This window comes from Meles meles, chromosome 19 (assembly GCF_922984935.1).
Source record: "Meles meles chromosome 19, mMelMel3.1 paternal haplotype, whole genome shotgun sequence".
Taxonomy (NCBI): domain Eukaryota; kingdom Metazoa; phylum Chordata; class Mammalia; order Carnivora; family Mustelidae; genus Meles; species Meles meles.
Window position 1 is genome coordinate 59131709 of NC_060084.1, and position 25209 is coordinate 59156917.

At 47.8% G+C, this 25209-nt stretch overlaps 2 protein-coding genes across 2 annotated transcripts; both read right to left on the reverse strand.

Moving 5' to 3' along the window:
* Positions 1–1097: 1097 nt before the first annotated feature.
* LOC123931889 (zinc finger protein 420-like) lies at positions 1098–3322 on the reverse strand. Its single transcript, XM_045989562.1, has one exon. It carries the CDS (start codon positions 2989–2991, stop codon positions 1429–1431), a length of 1563 nt encoding a protein of 520 aa, XP_045845518.1. The 5' UTR covers positions 2992–3322; the 3' UTR covers positions 1098–1428.
* LOC123930650 (zinc finger protein 256-like) lies at positions 3087–10718 on the reverse strand. Its single transcript, XM_045986839.1, has 4 exons — positions 10558–10718; positions 7863–7989; positions 3329–3917; positions 3087–3132 (listed from the first exon to the last, which is right to left on the reverse strand). The coding sequence occupies exons 1-4, from the start codon at positions 10588–10590 to the stop codon at positions 3087–3089; spliced, it is 795 nt and encodes a 264-aa protein (XP_045842795.1). The 5' UTR covers positions 10591–10718.
* Positions 10719–25209: the final 14491 nt, after the last annotated feature.

Here is a 25209-nt window from a genome sequence, read left to right on the forward strand (position 1 = left end):
AGCCCGGCATCATTAACCATGTTAGGGTGGTGACATATGCACACTACTGGGAACTGCTAGGTGTCAGACACTGCCAGTGACTTCTATCTTGCAGTGACTGCACATACATCAGAAAGCACTATGCAGGTTCCGAATTTTTCTGAAAGTGACTGGATGGAGGAGGTTTTTTTTTTTTTAGCAAGAGCCCTGCACCACCGCGAGCTGTAACACCAGCGGCGCCCCGTGCACCGCCCAGTGCACTGCCCAGAGCAGCAGTGGCAGCAGCGCCACAGCAAGCGGCACCGCCTTGTGCACCAGAGCAGCTGCGGCAGCGGCGCCGCCTTGAGCTGTAACACGAGCGGTGCCGCCCCGTGCACCACCGGGAGTGGCAGCGGCGCCACAGCCAGCGGCATCGCCCCGTGCATTGCCCAGAGCAGCAGCGGCAGCAGCGCCACAGCGAGCGGCATCGCCCCGTGCACCACCGCGAGCAGCAGCGGCAGCGGCGCCACAGCGAGCGTCATCGCCTCGTGCACCGCCCAGAGCAGCAGCGGTGGCGGCGCCATAGCGAGCGGCATTTCCCCATGCACCGCCCAGAGCAGCATCGGCAGCGACGCCACAGCAAGCGGCACTGCCTTGTGCACCAGAGCAGCAGCGGCAGCGGGGCCGCCTTGAGACGTAACACGAGCGGTGCCGCCCCGTACACCACCACGAGCAGCAGCAGCAGCGGCGCCACTGCGATGCCACGAGCGACGCCACCCTGAGCCAGAGTATCAGCAGCAGCGCCGCCGCAAGCAGCCACGCCGCCTCGGGCAGCACCGCCATCAGGAGCAGCCTCTCAAGAGCCAACGGTGCAGCCATGCCGGGAGTGGGTCTGTGGTAGTGAGGGTGAGGCAGGGAGCCTCCAGGGGGGACCCCAGCGACTGGGAGGCGGTGGTCCCCAGCAAGACTCGGGCACCTACCAGTCGGTTTGGTTTCTAATACAGTTTGGTTTCTAATGCAGTTTGGTTTCTAATATAGTTTGGTTTCTGATGCATGGCGCGAAATAAAACTTTGCTTGATTTTCGCTTTGTGTCAGTCTCGTTCCTTTGATCACAGACCGGTGATCAAAGGGTGGTGACATATGCACACTACTGGGAACTGCTAGGTGTCAGACACTGCCAGTGACTTCCATCTTGCAGTGACTGCACACACATCAGAAAACACTATGCAGGTTCCGAATTTTTCTGAAAGTGACTGGATCTTATGGGAAGTTACTCCACTGGGGACATTCAGGGGAACCACATTCAATTCAGATAAGTGGCCCCCTCAGAGATTGTCCTCCAGCTTAAACGCCACTAAGCAAGAAGTATCACCTTCTGTGCTGGTTTAAATCCTTCCTGCAGTGTGAAGGCTGTTAATGATGTCTCAAAGCATTATGACTCATAAAGAGATTTCACACATTCATGGCATCTAAGGCCTTTTTCCGGAGTGAACTAGCTTGTGACAACGGAGGGCAGTGCTCGTAATAAAAGATTTCCCACATTCATTGCACTGATAAGGCCTTTCTCCAGTGTGAAGTCTCCGGTGACGTTGGAGGGCAGAATTATCAGCAAATGATTTCCCACATTCATTACACATATAAGGTCTTTCTCCAGTGTGAACTCTGTTGTGAGAGCGGAGGGAATAAACAGTACAGAAAGATTTCCCACATTCATTGCACTCATAAGGCTTTTCTCCAGTGTGACGTATCAGGTGGGAATGGAGGGCAGATCTAGTAAAAAAAGATTTCCCACATTCATTACACTCATAAGGCCGTTCACCTGTGTGACGCATTTTGTGTTTATTGAGGGTACTTTTTTGGACAAAGGATTTGCTACATTCAGGGCATTTATAAGGCCTCTCTCCACTGTGAACTCTCTGGTGATCCTGGAGCTGTTTACTAGTGATGAAAGATTTCCCACATTCACTGCACTTATAAGGTCTTTGTCCAGTGTGAAGCATCTGGTGAGTATGGAGCGTAGAATTTGCAGTAAAGGATTTCCCACATTCCTGGCACTTGTAAGGCTTTTCTCCAGAGTGAGTTCTCTGGTGACGACGGAGGGAAGGAAAACTCATAAAACATTTGCCACATTCGCTACACTCATAACGCCTGTCTCCAGTGTGAATTTTCTGGTGATAACGGAGAGCAGAATTAGAGGTAAATGATTTCCCACATTCACGGCACTCATAAGGCCTTTCTCCAGTGTGACGTCTGCAGTGATTACGAAAGCCAAAAAGAGTAGTACAACATTTGCCACATTCAATACACTGATAAGGTTTCTGTCCAGCATGAGTTCGCTGGTGAAGACGGAAGGAACATTTAGCAGTAAAAGATTTCCCACATAAATAACACTTGTAAGTCTGTTCACCTGGATGAAGCTTGATGTGATAATAGACAGAACTTTTTTGACGAAAGGATTTCCCACATTCAATGCACTCATAAGGCCTTTCTCCACTGTGAACTCTCTGATGACGACGGAGGGCAGAACTCCTAGCAAGTGATTCCCCACATTCATTGCACTTATAAGGCTTTTCTCCAGTGTGAACCCACTGGTGACAAGAGAGTTGAAAATTACTTATAAAAGATTTGCCACATTCAGGGCACATATAAGGCTTTTCTCCAGTGTGAACCCTCTGGTGACAAGAGAGCTCAGAATTATTTATAAAAGATTTGCCACATTTACGGCACATATAAGGCTTTTCTCCAGTGTGAACACTATGGTGATAACGGAGGCCATTACGACTCATAAAAGATTTGCCACATTTGCTACACTCATAAGGCCTTTCTCCACTGTGAACTCTGTGATGATAACGGAGGTAAGTAATACGAACAAAACACTTCCCACATTCATTGCATTTATAAGGCCTTTCTCCAGTGTGAAGTCTCTGGTGAGAACGGAGAGATGAAGTACTGGTAAAAGATTTCCCACAATCACTGCACTCATACTGTCTTTTCCCTGTGTGAGATCGCTGATGATAACAGAGGGCAGACATAGACGGAAAAGATTTTGTACAGACGCGACACTTATAAAACCTATCTCCAGACTGAACCCCATGAGTAGTCAACACTGAGCTACCACTGACAGATTTCACACACTCGCTACAAACATAATTTTTTCTTCCACTGGGCAATTTCTGGAGATTAAGGGGGACAGATTTACCAACAAAAGATTTCCCACACTTGCTGCACGTGTACTGCGTGGATCCACCCTGAGTCTTCCCATGTTCACTCAGGGTTGGTCGTTGCCCAAGGGATTTTCCACGGGGAACAAACTCATGATGTCGTGCTCCAGTATGGTATCTCTGGTGTATGGCAAATAAGGATTTGTACTTGAATGTTTTCCCACACTCACTGCACACAAAGGACTGTCTACCAAGGTGGACACCCTGGTCCCGTGTATCTGTGTGTTTGGGACCAAAGGCGTTCTTGCACCCTCCCCAAGCACCATGACTGCTTCCGTGCTGTAACGTTGCCCTGCACTGGGGGTTCATGTGTGGCTTCTCCCCAGTACGAGATGCCTCTTGCCCCAGACGTCCCGAGCCAGACAGCAAGTCCTTCTCAACCACTCCATGGGTAAAGGGCTTCCCTGAACCACCGAATCCCCAGCTCTTAGCAGAGGCCCTGTCCACACGGCTTCTGAATGGTTTTGCTCCCACGGGCTGCTCCTGCTGCTGCTGCTCCGACTTCACACCGAAAGAGAATCGTTTCCCGCAGGCCCCACACCTCAACCGTTTCTGGCTGTTTTCTTTCCCCTGGAGCTCAGCCAAGTGGAAAATGTCTCTCAAGACGGGACCACACATCTCACAGGGGTGGGTCTTCCGGGAAGACGGAGCGGCCCTGGGCATCCCGGTCTGGGACACGCCTACAGAAGCGCTCTGTGCAAAGGGGGCCTCCTCATCCTCTGCTCCACAGCAGCAACCTGAAGGCAGAGAAACGCTGGTGAAACACGTGCTGGCTGTAGCGAGGGGGTGAGCCCATCACACACGCACCCGACTCACCTAAGCAGGATGTACAGCATGTTTCTCCAGACAAAGGAGACAGAATTCATTTGAAAGAGAGGTCGCTGTGCACTACTGGGCACAACCAGTCAGAGTACTAGGGAGAGCACACTAGAAGGACAGAAAACTAGGGTACGACACAAGGAAGACAGCCAGAGCCTACAGCTTATTCTTTGCCCAAAGGTTTGTGTAGGTCCATTTCTGCTACTGAGATTTGGCTGAATAGAGGCTACAGCAATATCCCACCCCAAGAAATTTACTTGTGGTCAAGGACAGTTGAGGGCATGTGAATATGTCACGGTAAAACTTTCAGGGGTGAATGCTGGACTACACAGAAATAGCAGTGAGAGATACGGGTGCCATGTGGAGGCCCAAGTAGCATTAATTACCCCTATACTGGACGTCAGGGAAGTACCAAAGGGTAGAATTCAGCAGTCCACAAACTGTCAACAGTAAGGAAGGAAAGACAGAAATGGGGTGTGGCCATCTGCATAGGCACCGCAGTCAGGTTGAAGATATTGAAGAAACTCAGTATGATCTGAACAGTGCTGGTCTCACACCTTTCCCAGCTGCCATCTACCAGAAAGAGGCTCCCTATGAGCCCACCTGGTCATTCCTGGAGCATGTCCATGCTATGACACACAACGGACTCTTCCGTGGAAGCCTTCCTGAGCAACCAAAGGGTACCAGAAGCATACCAATACTGTAGGAAAACGGGCCAAGGGGACCGCCAGCACCATCCTAGAGCTACTCAGGACACAACAAAGAAAAACATCCTTTGTGACTGATGGCAGCAGGATGGCGGGAAAGCAGAAATCATCCCTCACCTCAACAAAAAATCAGTTCGACAGCTGTCTGTGAGTGGCCTTAGCTTGAAGTGCCCAAGAGCCCATTAACACTGACTAGAACAGAGCAGACCAACAAAGGGGACACAAGCACACAGAAAGACGGCTGGAGACTGTATTAGCACAGACATGTGCAATGTGTGGGAAATGAGGCCTGGGCTGGCTCCATCCGCCCCGGGGTGGGTGCCACTGAGGCCCCAGACCGACACAGCCTCCAGCTTACTGCTCCACAGGGGACACCGGAACACTGGCCAGCAAGTTAACCCATGTCTGAAGCCAAAGCAATTTGAGAAAGAAGATCAAGCTGAAGGCAGCACACTTGCGGTTTCAAACTATACTACAAAGCCACTGTTTTCACCACACTAGGGCACGGGCATCCAAACAGACCAGTGGAACGGAATGAAGAGCCCAAAAGTAAAGCAACACGTCTACAGACGACTAATCTTTGACAATGAGGCCAAGAATCAACCCTGGGGAAGAATAACCTCTTTCATACTGCTGTGGTATCTGACTGTCCAAATGAAAACACAAGGATCCTGGGTCCCCTGCTTGCAGCACTCAAGGAAATGAACTCCAAATTGATTAAGGACTTACACATAGGATCTCAAACCCTAAAATTCCTAGGGGAAAAAAATATAGGGAAAAGCCTCCGTAACCATATTCCTGACAATGCTTTTTTGAGTAGAACATCTGAAGCATACACATCGAAAGCAAGAACTCACAAATACCACTACACCAAATTGAAAAGTGCAACTTTTCAGATGCACCAGAGCCAATGAAACACACCAGAGAGTGAAAAGGATGTACGAGTGACTAACACGTGCTCACAATCACCAATCATCAGGGAAAGGAAAACCAAAACCACAAGATATCACCTCCTACCTGTTACAATGGCTATTACCAAAAAGACAAGAGGTAACACCCTGGTCAGGACATGCAGAAAAAGGAACATTGGAATACCGCTGCTGGGAATGTATACAGGGAAGTCTGTATGGAAAATATTAGGGACACCCAACAAAAATTGAAAATACAACTACCACACAGTCGACCACTGCCATTTCTAGGTATGTATTCCAAGGACACGGAATCAGTATCTCCACAACCTACCCGAACAGGAACATCCACTGCAGTACTATTCACAAAGCCAATGTATGGACACATTACTGTGTGTCAGTGTTTATACTGACAAATCGGGGGCAACGGCCCAACTCAGTCCATGGAGTACACAACTCTTGATCTCAGGGTGGTGAGTTCAGGCCCCACAGTGGGCATGGAGGCTATCTTAAAAAAAAAAAGAATAAAAAAATAAATTGTATCTAGATAGAGAAATAAATAACGTGACAAAGAACATTTAGTACGCCCACGTGCAGGAATAGTCAGCCATAAAACTGCAGGCAACCCTGCCATTTGCCACAAACAGATGAATCTGAAAAACACCACACTCAGTCAAATAAGCCACACAGCAAAACACAAACCCTGTATGTGGATACAGGATACAAACTCACTTATGTGGATATTTATTTATTTATTTATTTATTTAAAAGATTATTTATTTATTTATTTATTTATTTATTTGACAGAGAGAGAGAGAGAGAGAGGGAGAGATCACAAGTCAGCAGAGAGGCCGGCAGAGAGAGAAAGAGGAGGATGTAGGCTTCCCGCCAAGCAGAGAGCCCAATGCAGGGCTCAATCCCAGGACCCCGGATTCATGACCTGAGCTGAAGGCAGAGGCTTTAGCCCACTGAGCCACCCAGGCACCCCTTTGTGGATATTTATTAAGAAAAGAAAAAAGTCAAACTCAAAGAAAGTAGAATGCCACAAGCTAAAGACTGAGGGAAATGGGGAGATGTTGATAAGGATATGACTTACATTCACAAGATAACTTCTGAGGCTCTAACATAGAGCACATTGACTACAGTTGCCAATATTCTATGGAACACTTGAAATTTGCTATTCGAGTAGATATCAAGCTTTAGAACCACCGACAACAGAAAATATAACTGTGTCAAGTGATCCTGTACTGATCAGGTTCATTTTGTTAGTAATTTCATAATATAAGAGCATCTCAATGTCTGGGACTAGAGATCAAGGCCTGCCTCAGGATCCCTGCTCAGCACAGTTACACGGGTTTCTCTCTATCTCTCTGCCCCTCCCCCTGGCTCTCTCTCTATTCTTTCTCTCTCTCACACACACACAGACACACACACACTCTCTCTCTCTCTAATAAATAAATAAATCTTTAAAAATTTATAATGTATAGGGGCACCTGGGTGGCTCAGTGGGTTAAAGCTTCTGCCTTCGGCTCAAGTCATGAACCCAGAGTTCTGGGATCGATCCCCACATTGGGCTCTTTGCTCGGCTTGGAGCCTGCTTCCCTCTCTCTCTCTGCCTGTCTCTCTGCCTACTTGTGATCTCTGTCAAATAATAAATAAAATCTTTTAAAAAAATTTATAATGTATATCAAATCATTATATAATATAATTTCAATAATACAATTTTATCTGTCAATCATACCTCACAAAGATGAATGGAGGGTGGCAGGTAAAAAAGGAATGTAAACACCACAAAAATAACCATACAGGCCAGTCTTGAGAAGTAGCCCATGGTCCACTACAGCAGTGTGCATACCAATGTCTCCTATTTCAGGCACAGGCAGGCACAGGGAAATGTCACCTAAGGGAGGGACCAAAACCTGGGCCATCGATGAGTCATGGACCTAGATACAGGGTCCCAGCCAGGGAGAGGGCAAGCAAGGAGCATTCCATCAGCCTCCATGCAGGACCACTGGCCTCCGATCTTACCCGATCAGGGCTCAGCGCAGCGGGTACTGGGGCTGCGGGCACAGAAGGGCACACCAACAACTCAGGGCCAGCAACAATAGCAACCGCCCAGAAAGCTGGGGAAGCACGCAGTGAACACAGTCCACACCAGAGAAGGACAAACCCTCCCCTGGAGAAAGGAGGAGGGGAGTCCACAGGATACAGAGTCCAGGGCAGGTCAAGGGGACGCTGAGGGCCTTACCCAGTGACGATACAAGTGCAAAGTTCTCCAGCATCACATGGTGGTACAGCCGTCTCTGCGCCTCATCAAGAAGCCTCCACTCCTTCCAGGAGAAGTACACGGCCACGTCCTCAAAGGTCACACCACACTACCATGAAAGGAAAACATGGAACCCGGAGCATTCTCTCTCTCTGAGAACCCACCAGCCAACCCACACACCCACCCCGGTCTCCCCTGCCAGCCCAGCTCCCCTCCTCAGATAATACCAGGTCCTGGTGCCTCTAATGCTGCTCTCCTCTCACCTTCCCACCGATCACTGCTCAGTGCTCAGCAATAATATGCAGGAGACACTTGGAAGCAATCTAAGCTCCGGGTTTGGCCTGCAAGTCCCATCCCCCTGCCAGGATATTCCCGTGGAGTCTCCCAGGTTGTGCCCCCACGACAGCCCATTACAGGCCCTGCTCTCCCAGGAAGTCTTCAATACCAGGGCCCAGAGGCCCTTAGCTCACACTTCCTCTCCAGGTCTACATGATTCTGTAGACTGTACCTCTCATGTCTTCAGACCCCACAGATGAAAGCCCACACCTTCCAAAGGATTCTCCCTTGACTCACACTTGTCCTTGTCGCTTGACAACCAAAGGATGTGTCACAAAGACAAACAGGTTTTGCTATCACCCCAGTACTCCCATGGATCCCAACTGAGGGAAAGCCTCAAATGCTGCTGAGAAGCCTCCTCACCTGCCTCTAATCCTCCCTGCAGTAGGACACTCACAACCACTGTCAACCTAGGACGCTCCTACACCGTCTTCTATTTTTCTGCTGCCCATGCTGGCCCTTGGACAATCTGAAGGTACCACTTTCCACTGAGCTTTTGTGAAGTCTCCAGTGGTCTCCCTGGAGTCTCCCTGCCCAGCACAGTGCATCACAAATGACCACATTTGCCCCAAATCTTTTCTAACAGCAAGTCTTTGAAACACCTCAAGGACCATAAAAACACCCCAAATTGCTGTTCAAGCCCCACAACACTGAATAAAGAGCATCCCCAGACTATCAAGTGCTCCTGTACAAGAGGTGCTATATGTCTCCATGGGTTAAGGGCTGATTCCTGCTCTTAGCTGAGGTCTTGATCAGGATCGTGAGTTCAGCCCCCATGTTAGACTCTACACTGGGTATGGAGACCACTGGGGAAAACAAACAAACAAACAAACTAACTAACTCCTAGGTGTCCTAGCTGTATCTCTTGTTCGATCCTTCCATGGAAGGCTTGCCCATGTATCTGCCACATCATTCTTTCTCCTTCACCACCTGTGTTGGCCATGCCCAGCAAACCCAACCAGGAGCTGAAGAAGAGAACCACTCTGAAGCACAGTTTACCAGGACCCTGCGACCTACGGATAGCATTGCCTGGGTACTGTGCATTCCCTTCCTAAACGTGATCCAAATTTCCACCCTACACAATACCTATCATTCTTCTAACTGTCCATCCTGAATGGTCTTTCTCACCCCTGTTTCCCAAAATTTCCCATCCAGCTGCCCACCTTTTGCCATCACTCACACTTCTCTGAAACATCAGAGATTGTAAACAATGTGAAAACAACTTAGGTATCCCCAAGGACAATCATCTCACTGTAACTTCCCTCCAGATGATGGCAGCCTCCATCCCTTTGGCTACCCTAGCCATGTGAAAATTAATAATGGGAAAACTCACCAACATGGCGTCAGAGGCTGCAACTGGGAGACCCTTAGACACTACCACCGTGATGAACTGCAGACCCAAGAGGAAGGACAGACTCGACCCTATACTGCCACAGTACTTCACTACCCCAGACCCCCAAAAAAGACAGGCTTTCCATCACCCCACCCAACAGTTCAGCCAATGCCAAGCCACTGTTCCTGGAACTCCCAGTTTACTCCAATGGACTGGGTGTTCATAAAAGCCTTCAAAACTCTGCCCCTTTCCCCTTAAAAAAATCCCACCTCTCCTTTGTACTCCCGACTGTCCTACTGTTTTGCCGAAGCTTGTTTGTTCTGAACTGCAATTTCTTTCCTTTACCCTTTTGGTGGGTAAAGTAACTGCCAGATTTGGTTTTATTTTTATGGTCCACTGGAGTTTTCCCAGACTCCTCCCTTTCTCTTGTCTGTCACCTGTAACACCCACAATTTGGTCTGGCTCTTCTTTAAAAAGTACCGTAATTTGGGTCGCCTGGGTGGCTCAGTGGGTTAAGCCTCTGCCTTTGGCTCAGGTCATGATCTCGGGTCCTGGGATGGAGCCCCGCGGCGGCAGGGAGCCTACTGCTGCGCGTCCTGCCTGCGCGCTCACCCCCGGCGGCGGCGCTTCTCCGCGGCCCGAGAAAGCCCCCTGACACCCGTGTTGGACCACCTCCCCTCACCGCCAGCAGACACGGCCTCGGGAGGCAGCAACCGCGCCGGCCTCACCCGCCGCGCCGCACCCTGCTCCTGACAGAACGAAGGCAGCCGCGCCGTCCCCCGTTGGTGGCGCGGGTACCCTGCAGCCCCCGCCCCGGCGGCCCCTCAGCCCGGAGCCCGCTCCCGCACGCAGCCCGCCGGCGCTTCCACACGGGCCCCCGCCCACCGGCGCCTCCCTGTCCCGGACACCCGGGCCGGGGCCGCAGGGCCGCGAGCAGGCGCCCCGCGCTCGGGCCTTCGGAGTCTGGGTGGTGGGCGGCGGGGAGGGCCCGGGGGGACGAGCGTTTACCTCAGCCAAGTCCCTGGGCGCGGTCGCCGCCATCGGATTCAGCGGGCCGGAGGGGAGCTGACACCCGGGCTCAACTGTGTGCGGCGAGGACGGCGCCTCCTCGACCTTTCAGATCAGTCACACAAACACGCGACCCTGCACAGCAGCCTACGAATAAATAGATCCAACAGGCGGCAAAAATACCTACAGGGCTTGAGGCCGGAAGTTCCGCCCCCAGCGGATGCGCATCCGTAGAATTGCCTTGTCCTGTTCCCTCATTGGCTCCTCGGTCTGTCCCGGTGGGCGGAGCTTCTTCTGGTTCGTGTGGGTCCTAAAGTTCTAGACCTTAGGCGACCATGAACCCTGGAATGTGGGTGCTTTGCGTGGCATCCTGAGGATTGGGGTAAAGAGCTGCTCCCACTCAGAGGAACCGCCCTTGCGACTTTAAAGGCAGAGAAGAGCCCTCATTTCAGACGCCATGACTCTCAGTTAGCTTCCAAAGTAGAAAAGTACTATTTTAGATGCTCCTAATCCTTTTACTGAGATAATCTACCCTTTCTGTACGACAGTTCAGAAATAGAGACCTTACATAGCTGCAAAGATGTTCCTGCTCCTCCAATGTTTGCATCCTGAAGCATTAGAGTCAGTTTCCAATGTTTCAGTAGGATTGGCTGGGAACTGTAGATTAGTTCCCGTTAAACAACCAGGTATTCAACCCATCACACTGTAAAGGTCTGTTGGCTTTGTTCAGTGATTTGTGGGTTAGGCAGCATCCCATCTAGCAAGGAGAGGGCAGCTCCTAAGCGCTACAGAAAGGGAAGGTTTTCTAAAGGTAGGACAGGAATATCATAAGCAGAAAAAAGGATTAGTTCAGGTGAGGTCACCTTACTGTGGAGACAGAGCCTTATTTGGGGAATGCCTCAACTTTTGGGTGACAGAGAGGGCCCATCTTTTTGGTGCTGAGTAGAAAATTCCTGACTGAGCAGTGGAATCTGAATTTCTGGAGGAGGTTGAAAGTGCGATGAGCTCAGGTATTATGCCCTGGTTTGGTGACATGGCCTAGCTAAGTGACACTATTTTGGGCCCCTGGTTTCCTTTTTCACACCTTAAACATCTTGGTGACATTAAAGGAGGACGAGGGATGGTGAGCCACCCAGAATTATGGGGATAATGATGATGAGGCGCATTTCTGGTTCCACACTCAACCTCTCTTGTTTGTATAGTGACTGTGTTGCATCTGTTGAGAAACTTTTATCCATGTATTTCTTACTACGTATTCTCAGGTATACTCATTTCCTTTTAAGAGTCTGACATTACCTCAAACACAGAGGTAATTACTTAACTGATGCTAGTTTGGTACCAAAAGTGTTTGGTACGAAGTGTTTGGTACCACAACACTTCGCCATTTTCAGTTGGAGCATGAGTGCGAAGGGAGACTCTGAATCCACTGCTCTCATCTTCTTGCTGGGAAGTAACTCTTCTTTCTTCAGGCACTGGCAGTACTGTTGCCGGAGGAGATGAAATTTCTTCTGAAAAAAATTGTGAAATACATATTTAGATGTTTAAAGACAGTGGCAGAAATAGATATGGGAAGCCCACATTCCATCTCCCTGCACATCACTAAAGGCTAAAAAACAGTTACCAGTTCACAGACCTTTTAGGATAAGGCTTAGCAAATCTGAGAAAAGATAGAATCAAACAGCACTCACATTCTCACAATGTGCCTCACATAGTGAGGCTTTTATCTCCAAAACATGATTTTTTTTCATTCCTGAAAACACTGAACTATGCTACTGTCAACCGGAAGGATAAAGAGCCCGGTTTTTTGTTTGTTTGTTTTGTTTTGTTGTTGTTTTTTACAAGCAAACTGAGTTAATTCTAGAATAACAGTGGAATTCCAACTCAGGATAAGCACACTATAGCAAACCAGGAACAATACAAAGAGACAAGAGGAAAGTCAGCTTTTATTAGGTCTTAGAAGATTGAGGAGGATAACTTTGAATAAAATGTCCTTGAAAAACAGGAGACTGAGTTTTGACAGTGTTTCATTGTCTGCATACCAAGGTTAGTGTGTCCTTGCTTCCGCAAGGAGGTATCAACCTTTCTTTTGTTAGAAGCAGGAGATTAAAATCCTCCCAGGAATGTATCCTCATTTGTCAAGATAAAAATTACCTTCCTTCCTACTGCTGATTTTGCATGTCCTACCAGTGTGTACCCTGTGGTTCCTTAATCCATTTTCAATGAGTCGTCTCTTATGATTTCCACACTACTTTAGAAAGACTTAAAAGAGGACATTTAGGGTACCTAAAGAGTTAAAATGACACGGAAATTGAAAATGTCATCTTTATTTACTGTTCTAACAAATACGCATTGGGGTTTTCAGGAACTTGGGTGGATGCATGGGAGAAATGCAGGCATAAGACAAGCAGTCCTAGGGATACCTGAATGTCTCATTCGGTGAAGTGTCTGCCTTCGGCTGGGGTCATGATCCCAGGGTCCTGGGATCGAGCCCCGCACTGGGCTCCCTGCTCAGCGAGGAGCCTGCTTCTCCCTCTCCCTCTCTTCCTGCTTGTGCATGTTGTCTCTCTCTGACAAATAAAATCTTAAAAAAAAAAAAAGACAAGCAGTCCTGTGTTCCTGTGGCATTTATTATGTTTAAGGAAAACACAGGAAACACAAAAGCAGAAATACTGAGTTAAATCGCATGGTAGGTTGTAGCAGGAGCAATGGAACAAGGAGAGGTAATGTTGTGAACAGGGGATTGGATGGAAGAGGCAGTAAGGAAGCCCCACTTGATAAAAGCACCACTGAGCAAGAATGGCTCCCGACAGTCTTAATTTGCATTAGTTCTGTTAAAGATGAAGTGAGCTTCCTTTAAATTTCAAAGAGCTTATTTCAGCAAACACATATCCAGTCAGGCAGCACTAAACCAAATTAGGAGAAAAGATTTGTGGACAAAAAAAAAAAAAAAAGGAAGCAAAGCAAACAAGTTATATGATTGAAGAACTGCCTTATTTGGGAAAGCGTAGGTAGCTGTTTGTGATTGGGTGAATCATTATTTGTGATCTTGGTTCCATTTCCTACCCTTAAGACATTTAAAAGAATTCGCTGGAGGTTAGGTTTCAGTTTGCTTGTGTAGGGGGTAGGGCATCAGAGTCACCTGCGTCTAATGTCCTGCTTGTTGACTTCAATAGGAAGCTGGAAGGGGAGGTGGAGGGTGGCTTCCTGTGGAGTCTTCCCCAGTGGAGACCCTGGCACTCCAGTCCTTTAAGGCTTCAGTCTGCTTGGCTCAGCACAGGGACCCTCCGCAGATGTGCATTAGCAGCCTGGGCTCTTCCGCTCATCACAGTCTGTAGGTCCCCAGCCACCCTCTACTGGAGTCTGGAGGGAGGCCACCTGGCCTCCCCCTCCCTCCCCCAAAAAATCCTCTTGTCAAGGCTTCATCTCTGCACTGACCTCTCCATCAGCTGCACCCCAGCTCATTATAAATGCTCATTCTCACTGCACGAGACAAACTACTGACTCAGGGACTCTGGGGGTAGCCGCAGAGTGAGTGTTTCAAGAAGCCTCTGGCTGAGACAGACACACGGTACAGCACTGCATCTCCTTCCTGTGCATCCTGGGGACGGGCACCTGATACTCCGCCACTCACACTTACCTGCTCTACAGCAGCGGGAGCTCGTAACCTCAGTGGCAAAATTCCTCAGAACACATTAATTTCCTTCATTAAAAATGGGATGCCTAGAATGTCAGTTTTCTGTTGTTTTTTTAACAGATTACTACTCCTCTGTGGACACAGAAAATGAAAAGCCACTAATCACTCTGCTGTGGAGAACGAAGGAGAAGAACAACAACGTTCCTTACAACTTCCACCCCACTGACAAGTACTTGGGACAGGCAGGATGACCTTATTCTAGGAACTCAACTCCCTCAGGGTAGTACTTTCCTAAAGGAAAAAGACACTTTAGCTTGACCTTAGCCAGAACTCCAGGATCCTGTAAGTCTTCTTTAACATATGAAAATCTCTTTGGAAACTTCCTTTAGTTCTACCCAGCACCTCCACTCCCCCAGTGATTAGCAATCATTCTCTAAACAAATAGCCCACTGATACCCATCGGAAGGGTCTCAAGACTAAGGTTTTAGTAGACAGTACTAAATGATATCCTCACAACAGTTATCGCCCAAGGACCTGGAAACCTTGCTAACAAGATTCTAAGAGACTAATGCTTCCCCAAACTTAAAAATATATGAGTTACCCCTCATAATCCCAGAGCAGCTCATCTGACCACAGGTCCTGTTCTGTGCTTTAATAAACCACCTCTGTCTTCCAGAAGACATCTCAAGAATTCTTTCTTGACCATGTGATTCCCTCACCCCAAAATTTCTTTATTTCTTTCTTCTTTTTTGAGATTTTATTTATTTATTTGACACAGAGGGAGAGCACAAGCAAGGGGAGCGGTAGGCAGAGGGAGAAGCAGGCTCCCCACTGAGAAAGGAGATGGATGTGGGGCTCCATCCCAGGGTCCTGACCCAAAGGCAAACCCTTAACTGACTGAGCCACTAAGGAGCCCCTCACTCCAACATCTCACCCAACTCTATGTGATGCAGAAAAGCTATTTTTTAAAAAAGATTTTATTTTATTTATTTGACAGAGAGAGAGAGAGACAGCAAGAGAGGAAACAAGCAGCAGGAGAGGGAGAGGGAGCAGCAGAACCTGCGGAGCAGGGTGTCCGATGCAGGGCTCCATCCCAGGACTCTGGGATCATGACCTGAGCCGAAGACAGACTGACTGAGCCACCCAGGCACCCTAGAAAAATAATTATTTGCAGTACAATATCCTTTTAGAATTTCTTTGGCACATGGAAGGGTTGCTCTGTGTGTGAGGGGCTCTTTGTTAAAATATGTTCCTATGTCACAAAAAACCAAGTTTGGTTGCACATGGCTCCAAATCCAATACTCAACAGACAACTACTGACTTCAAAGGTGTATGAGCTTTAATCAGGAGACAGGCCACATGGAGAGAAGGCAGACAACTGTACAAAGGCCAACTCCAAAGTTTTTCTGCCTCACCCAGGAGTTTTTATTTTGGGGGGGGGGGCGGGGTTATTTACTTATTTGAGAAAGAGAGAACACAAAAATGGGGGAGAGGCAGAGGGAGAGAGAAAGAAGCAGTATCCCTGCTGATGGGGGACTCTATCTCAGGACTTGGGATCATGAACCGAGTTGAAGGCAGATGCTTTCCCCAGCCAAGGGTTTTGAGAGGAGTTTGGGCAGTTATCTAGTAAAGGGAGTACAGCCGTCCTTAACAGTTCTCAACTACATGCAGACTCCATGATACTACCTATAGATGTCATCACAATGCTGGGGGGCTGGTTCCTTCCTTATTGCCTAGAGATTGTGCAAGAGGGTCTGTTCTGCTTTGTGGCATGCACAATGCTGAGCTCTTTCTCCGAGAGAAAACATGACCTATAGATAAACGAGAAAGGTTAATCCATCATGTGGGCTAAGGATGCTTCTTTAACCTTAAGATTACTAGGTTGGCCCAAGGGCCTGAGATGAGTTCACATATATATACTGTTTTCTTTGGACTAAAAGAGGACCTTGGCTGCCCCCATTTTGACTTCAAACTTTCTAGTTGGGTTCTTTTCAGCCTGTCTCTTGACAGACGTTAGACCCTGCTGGCAAGGCATCCCCTGATGGGAACCAAAACTATCCCCTGGAGCTCTAAGGATTGCCCTGAGCCAGCAAGTCCCCACCCATGATTGACTCCAGGAGTGATCTGACTTTCACTGCCTGGCTGCATGTACCACCCACCTTTGGTCGATATTCTCCTTATATAAACCTGAAGCTACTTTGTCACTTTGGAGTCAGTCTTTTGAGAGGTGAGTCCAGGGCGTCTTCTCTGCACTGGCCTTACTGAGAGAGATTCCTTCCCCGTTTCACCACCACCTCTCCCTCAGCCTTTGGGCTTGGTCATGAGAGAGAGGCCAAACCTAGTCTATTTGAGACCATCAGGGCAGGTGCTCTTTCACCCCTGTGCCCCGACAGTACAAGGAAGTCATAATGAATAAGGGACAGGTGGTGCCTAGTGGGGATATATAGACAGGGGCTCCATGATCAGGTTCACAGAAATCCCCAAAATGTGGAGTTGTAAGGAAACCAGAGAAAAGGGAACACTCCAGGCCTCCCTGCCCTAGGTGCCTGAGGGGGATGACAGTCTCCTGTGATCACAGAAAATAACCAGACCCTAAAAAGAAGTAAGCCACTAAAGATGTTACCACTAGTCCTTAATCAGTGGTGCCAGTCGAAAAGATTTAAGTTCCCTGGTTAGCCTTCTATATAAGACCAACCCTAAAAGCCCTCAGCGGCAACCCAGTCGGGACCCCTCTCGCTCCTGAGAGCTTTTTCCGTATTCTTGCTTAATAAACTTCTACTGCTTTACTCACTCTCCCTTTCCGGAGATTCATTCTTCAATTCCGTGAGACAAGAGCCTCCGTCTCGGGCTTCAATTACTTGTTGAACCTGCTCCTGAGGCTTTTTTCTCTTAAGATAATGGTGGACAACCTAATTTGGGGAGCTTAGTCCAGACTTCTACACCCTGGCACCGCCAGGAGGCGCCAGAGTGGTCCTGCTGCAGCCAGAGGAATGGAGGACTCTCCTGTGGGCGGGGCTGAGTCCCTGGGGGGGCCTGTGGGCTCAAGAATGGTCAATGGTCCTGGGAAGGCACTGCCTTAAAGATCAGCGGTGGGAACTTAGGATCCAGAGGAAGTAGGGATACTCAGCCCAGAGGGTCCTTCCTAAATCTACCCAGGGTGCTGACCTCCTCCAGGCCTCTCCTCTGCCTCTGAGCCCCCCTGCCCTCCTGCCTGGTATGGATGTCCTCAGGAGATCCCACCCCGATCTCCACACTCAGCCCCTGTCTCACTGACTCCCCAAGATGACATCGCGCTCACAGAGGGGTCCGCAGAGGAAAAGGCCTCTGCAGTTCCCATACTAGCACTCGACCTGGGTACACTCTTCCTTGTGAGCAAAGATGTACCTCTCCTGGCCTTCCTTTTCTTTCCTTTTTCCCTCCCCTACCCTCCTCTTTCTTTCTCTTTTTTCTTTTCTTTCATTCCCTTCCTCCCTCCCTCTCTTCCTTCTCTTTCTTTCCTTTCTTCTTTTCCTTTCTCTCCCTCCCTTTTGCTCTATCTTCTTTCCCTTCCTTCCTCCCTCCCACAATTTCCTCCTTCCTTTCAATAAATAAAACTGCTAGTGGGGCGCCTGGGTGGCTCAGTAGGTTGAGCCTCTGCCTTAGGCTCAGGTCATGATCTCAGGGTCCTGGGATCGAGCCCCATATGGGGGGGGGGGTCCTCTGCTCAGCAGGGAGCCTGCTTCCCCTTCTCTCTCTGTCTCTCTGCCTACTTGTGATCTCTGTCTGTCGAATAAATAAATAAATAAATAAAATCTTTTTTAAAAATGCTAGGAAGTTAAATGAATTTCTTTTAAGCAATTGGCATTAAAGCCCACTCATTAAGGGCAGCCTTAAAGAGATTTACACCGGGTGTCTCCCCTTCCTCCACTCTCTTGCATAGCTGGCAAAAGTCAGCACCAAACTTCTAGAGTCCCAGAATTAGCGCACGTTGGGTGACATGGTCCCCTACTGTAGCCACTAAGCTCTAGGTGAGAGGAGCTGAGACCTGTCAGAGCCCAGGTGGCAGCTTCAGGTTGAACCAGGAAACCACCTTCCTGTGCATCCCCCAGGCTGCAGCTACAAAGGATCTGACACGCAAGCCCTTGGGTGGAAGGGTGAAAGTGGATCTGAACAGGCAGAATGTCAAGGCGATAGTTCAAACAAAAGGCTGAAGTCACCACCTGGAGGTAACAAGCAAAAGCTGCACCAACACTGACCCCAGATCTATTCTGAGACAGCTCCCAACCCACCTGGCTCCCAGCCCTTCCAGGATAGGGGGAAGCTGGAAAGGATGCCAGTGCCCACCCCCACCCCAGGCCCAGCAGGCTTCCCCTGAAACAGCTGTCTGGAAACACAGTCCCAGGCTGTGGTGAGATACGCAGAATGTAGACTTCTTGGGGACCAGCAGTCAACTATTACAGAAAGAGAAGGAGGGCGCCTGGGTGGCTCAGTTGTTAAGTGTCTGCCTTCGGCTCAGATCATGATTACAGGGTCTTGGTATCGAGCCCTACAGCCGGATCTCTGCTCAGCAGAGAGCCTGCCTCTCCTTCTCCCTCTGCTGCTCCCCCTGCTTGTGCTGTCAAATAAATAAATTTTTTTTTTAAAAAGAATAAAATAAAGAGAAGGAAATGAATCATTTGGATGGTGCACCGGGGTGAGAAGTTCTCTTAGTCTACTGGGTGGGATGGAAGGAAGCAATTCTGAACCAGGTGGGTGTGCCTGGCAACATTGTCATCACTAGGTTGAGAACCAGCCATATTTTCAGTCACCCATCAGGCTGTTCAAGGAAGTCCCTCCCCTCTGACCTGTCAGGATAAAGTCTCCTGTCTATGAGCTCCTGCAGAACTCCAGCCAGCTCCCATCCTCCACAGTGAGCAGTTTTCCACCAAACACCCAAATACAGTTATTCAGCACCTTTTTCTGAGAATATCCCACTCTCACAATGGGAGAATTTACATTCTGGAAAGTAGCAAAAACTACAAAGTGGGGATGGAATTTTGTTTTCCTGAATGGCTGCACTTAAGAAGAAAATGATGACATAAGTAAGAATGCACCCTAGACTTAAATCCGTAAGGTATTTTGGGGCCATGACATTGTGGACACAAAAAAATCTGAGGATGGCACAAAACAGACACATACATCAATGGAACAGTATAGAGAGCCCAGAAATGGACTTTCAACTCTATGGTCAACTAGTCTTCAATAAAGCAGGAAGAAATGTCCAGTGGACAAGAGACAGTCTCCTCAACAAATGGTGTTGGGAAAACTGGACAGCCACATGAAGAAGAATGAAACTGGACCATTCCTTAAGCCACACACAAAAATGGACTCAAAATGGATGAAAGACCTCCATGTGAGACAGGAATCCATCAAAATCCTCAAGAACACAGGCAGCAACCTCTTCGACCTCAGCTGTAGCAACTTCTTCCTAGGAACATTGCCAAAGGCAAGGGAAGCAAGGGCAAAAATGAACTATTGGGACTTCTTCAAGATCAAAAGCTTTTGCAGAGCAAAGCAAAAAACCAAAAGATAAACGACAGAATGGGAGAAAATATTTGCAAATGACATATCAGATAAAGGGCTAATATCCAAAATCTATAAAGAATTTATCAGAGTCAACACCCAAAGAACAAATAATCCAATCAAGAAATGGGTAGAGAACAGGAACAGACATTTCAGCAAAGAAGACATCCAGGGCGCCTGGGTGGCTCAGTGGGTTAAGCCTCTGCCTTCGGCTCCGGTCATGATCTCAGAGTCCTGGGATCGAGCCCCATATCGGGCTCTCTGCTCGGCGGGGAGCCTGCTTCCTTCTCTCTCTCTGCCTGCCTCTCTGCCTGCTTGTGATCTCTGTCTGTCAAATAAATAAAATAAAGTCTTTAAAAAAAAAAAAAAAAAAAGAAGACATCCAGATGGCCAACAGACACATGAGAAAGTGCTCCACATCACTCAGCATCAGGGAAATACAAATCAAAACCACAATGAGGGGCGCCTGGGTGGCTCAGTGGGTTAAAGCCTCTGCCTTTCACTCAGGTCGTGATCCCAGAGTCCTGGGATCGAGCCCCGCATCGGGCTCTCTGCTTGGCAGGGAGCCTGCTTCCTCCTCTCTCTCTCTCTGCCTGCCTCTCTCCCTACTTGTGATCTCTATCTGTCAAATAAATAAATAAAATCTTTAAAAAAAAAAAAAAACACAATGAGATACCGCCTCACACCAGTCAGAATGGCTAAAATTAACAAGTCAGGAAATGACAGATGCTGGTGAGGATGCGGAGAAAGGGGAGCCTCCTACACTGTTGATGGAGTGCAAACTGGTGCGGCCACTCTGGAAAACAGCATGGAGGTTCCTCAAAAAGTTGAAAATAGAGCCTACCCTATGACCCAGCAATCACACTACTGGGTGTTTACCCTGAAGATACAAACGTAGTGATCTGAAGGGGCACATGCACCCAAATGTTTATAGCAGCAATGTCCACAATAGCCAAACTATGGAAAGAGCCTAGATATCCATCAACAGATGAACAGATAAAGAAGATGTGGGGTATATACACAATGAATACTATGCAGCCATCCAAAAAAAAAACAAAAACAAAACCAAAATCTTGGCATTTGCAACAAAGTGGATGGAACTAGAGGGTTTTATGCTGAGCGAAATAAGTCAGTCAGAGAAAGACAATTATCATATGATCTCCCTGATATAAGGAATTTGAGAGGCAGGGCGGGAGGGTTGTGGGGGACAGGGAGAGAAAAAATGAAACAAAATGGGACTGGAGAGGGAGACAAACCTCAAGAGACTCTTTTTTATTATTATTAAAGATTTTATTTATTTATTTGACAGAGAGAGATCACAAGTAGGCAGAGAGGCAGGCAGAGAGAGTGAGAGGGAAGCAGGCTCCCTGCCGAGCAGAGAGCCCGATTCCGGATGGGATCCCAGGACCCTGAGATCATGACCTGAGCCGAAGGCAGCGGCTTAAACCACTGAGCCACCCAGGCACCCCCTCAAGAGACTCTTAATCTCAGGAAACAAATTGAGTGTTGCTGGGGGAAGAGGGGGAGGGATGAGGGGGCTGGGTGATGGACATTGGGGAGGGTATGTGCTATGGTGAGTGCTGTGAATTGTGTCAGCCTGATGATTCACAGACCTGTATTCCTGAAGCAAATAAAAATTCTGTTAATAAAAAAAACCAACTAAGATTCCATATGAAAAAAAAGTCTGAGGAAAAATACTGAATACCCTTCCAGTATTACTCTGACTCCACAGAGAAAAATGTCACACCATGTGTGAATGAGGAAGATTCCATCATATACCTTTGTTGCATGCATGTCTTATTTGAAATTGAGAAAGGAACTAGTTATGGGACACCTGGGTGGCTCAGGGGGTTAAGCCTCTGCCTTTGGCTCTGGTCATGATCTCAGGGTCCTGGAATCGAGTCCCCCATAGGGCTCTCTGCTCAGCAGGGAGCCTGCTTCCTCCTCTCTCTCTGCCTGCCTCTCTGCCTACTTGTGAGCTCTGTCTGTCAAGTAAATAAATAAAATCTTAAAAAAAAGGGAACTAGTCATAACTCACTTCAAAGAAAATGGGCAAATGATATGAACAGAAATTGTATGACAGAAGACGTACAGGTGGTAAATAAACACATGAAAAAAAAAGCTGAAAGGCAGAAATCCCTAGAAACTGCAGTTACAACACAACACTGCACACATGTTAAAAGGGCTGACATGAAAGACTGACCCGAGTACGTACTGTCAGGGACCGAAGAAACTGCACCTCTCACATATGCGGGGTGGGAATGCGATGGTGAACAGTTTAAATTCCATTTTGGCCCTTGGCCCTTTCAGGGAAATGTTAACACTCACCTACCTGTGACTTAGCCAATGCACATTGAGTTTTTTTTTTTTTAAAGATTTTATTTATTTATTTGACAGAGAGAGAGATCACAAGTAGGCAGAGAGTCAGGCAGAGAGAGAGGAGGAAGCAGGCTCCCTGCGGAGCAGAGAGCCCGATGCGGGGCTCGATCCCAGGACCCTGAGATCATGACCCGAGCCGAAGGCAGCGGCTTAATCCACTGAGCCACCCAGGCGCCCCTGCACATTGAGTTTTAACAGAAGAGAAATGAAACCTCTATCCGTGTAAGGAACCATAATGAAAATATATAGAGGGACTCGTTTGTGTAAGTGAAACACTGGAAGTAACCCAAGTGCTCCGAACAGATGAAGAGATCGATACTGTATATATCCAGAAGAGAAAACAGTACTGTTGATTGAAAAGGACACATATGTAAAATGACCTCAGAGCTGAATGACCAAAGTAAAAAGGTGAGAGGGTGTCTGGGTGGTTCACTCAGTTAAGCTTCTGCTTTCCGCTCAGATTGTGAGCTCAGGGTCCTGGGATAAAGGCCTGCATCAGGCTCCCTATTGGCGAGCCTGCTTCTCCCTCTACCCCTCCCCCAGCTCATGCTAACAAGCAAAAAAAATTTTTTTTAAGATTTTATTTATTTATTTGACAGAGAGAGACCACAAGTAGGCAGAGAGGCAGGCAGAGAGAGAGAGGGAAGCAGGCTCCCTGCTGAGCAGACAGCCCGACGCGGGACTCGATCCCAGGACCCTGAGATCATGACCCGAGCTGAAGGCAGAGGCTTAACCCACTGAGACACCCAGGTGCCCCTAACAAGCAAAATCTTAAAAGGATGGAAATCCAGCTTGAGGACGAATGGTTTATTTATTTTTAAGATTTATCCATTGCCAGAGAAACAGAGAGATAGAGAGTGAGCAAGCAAGCAAAGCAAGGGGAGCTGCAGACAGGAGAAGCAGGGTCCCCACTGAACAAGAAGCCCAATGCAGAGCTTGATCCCAGGACCCTGGGATCATGACCTAAACCAAAGGCAGATGCTTAACCCACTGAGCCAACCACGCAACCCAAGGAATAGTTTATCGAAGGCCTTGGGGACAGAAGCAAGACTGGGGCAACCTTAGCAGAAGTAGGACTCCACACCACTTCCACCAGTAAGACTTGCTTTTATAACCCTGGAGGCTGGGGTGTACCTGAGAGACAACCAGGGAGGAAAATGGTTCAGAACAGGTGTCTGCCATAGCTATGCAAGACACTAAGAAGAATGCTGCCTAACGGGGTCACAATGTTACATCCTTGGACTCTGAAATCTCCCATTTTTGTCATTTTCTGGCTGAACCACAGTGGCCTTGACATGTAAGCACCCCAGAAAACAAAAGAATTCAGAGACCTTTGGATTATTTTGACAATGTGTATCTGAAAGTGGAGAATTTGTGCACACTGATCCTTCCCAGCCAGTCACTGCAACATCTGAGGGCACACTTTTTTAAGAGATACACACCACTTAGGTGGCTGATATCTCCTCCACTCCCTAGTTACCCAGTTATCTAGATTACCAATTACAGTCCCCCTGCCCCTGTGGGGTTCCAAGTAGAAACTGCAAATCCGGTCACAAGCCTCCTGTGAAGGATCTGGGTAGTTTCCACTCAACAGTGCCCGGCAGCCTGGGCTATCAGCTGTGGACAAGCAGAATATTCTTGTTTCCATAAGCACTGGAGAAGGTCTCAAGTGGTCCCTCTTCGCGGTGACCTCTGGGCACACAAAGCCTCCTGGCACTCAGACCACAAAACCCAGATGTGGATCCGAGGAGGCTGTATTAGCTAGAACTGATGTAACACAGTACCACGCACTGGGTAACCACACAACAGAGATATATTTCACCCCAATCAGGAGTCTCGAAATTGAACATAAGGTGTCAACCAGGTTAGTTTCTTCTGAGGCCTCTCGTTGGCTTGCAGATGTGGATCCTGTCTTCAGTCACCCGGGTGTGCTTGTACCCTCATCTCCTCATCTCCTACGACACCAGCCATACTACATGAGTCCACCCTAATGACCCACTTCAACTTCATGATGTCTTTGAAGATGCTATGTCTAACTATTGTCACGTTGTGAGGTTTTGGGGGATTTTAACTTCAAAATGCGAACTGTGAGTGCACATTCAACCCATCAGATAGGTTTCAGAGTTAATGCAAATTAAGGCCTAGGCTGGAGAATAGTAATGTTGTACGCAGGTAGGTAATATCCACTTTGGGACACAATTAACATGGAATGCAATGAAATCTGTTCACTCCTACATGTGGGGAGCCCAATTCTGATTTCAAACCATTCCTTAGAGTGAACACAACTCCTATGATTACAGGTAATTAAATAAAAAAGTCATATTAATGCATAAACATTTCCTCTGGAAATGCAGATTGGAAATTGATTGGAAATGCAATTGAAATCGCAGCAAAGATTTATCAGAAGTATTGTAAGACCAACAAGTCCCTACGAGATTTAGTCTTCCTGTGCAACTAACTGCCCAAAACATAGATCAGGTACTGATGGTCAACACTGGGTTACGTGCATGATCAAAATTAGAAGGAAATGAAGAGACCCAATTACGTGTAATTGCCATCAGCAAATGACAAAGGATGGCAGCACTATTAAGCATGCTGGGTGGTGACTGATCTACATTATTGGGACCACCCAGGTGGCGGAGATGAAAGGACTTCTGCCATGCAATCTGGCAGTGACTTCCATTAACTACAGACACATCAGAACGCAATATACACCTTCTGAATTTTTTCCCAAAAGGCTGAACTTACACAAAGTCACTCCACTCTATAGAGATTCAGGTGAACAAAGTTCAATTCAGGAAGTTGGCTTCCTCAAAAAGGTTTTTCTCCAGAGTAATATTCTAAAGAAGGAAATGTTACCTTTCATGCTATTTTTAACTCTTTCTGCAGTGTGAAGGCTCAAGTGTGGAATGAATACAGGTAACTGGCTAAAGGAATTGTGTCATTCACCTATTCGTGAGGCCTTGCTCCAGGGCTAATTCAGATTTTCATGAAACGTTATCTTTGAATTATCTCCCAAGACATCACATGCTAAACCTACTGCATTAGAGGACAGGGGTTGAACATACCAGTTTTTGTGAACATAAACATTCAGTTCA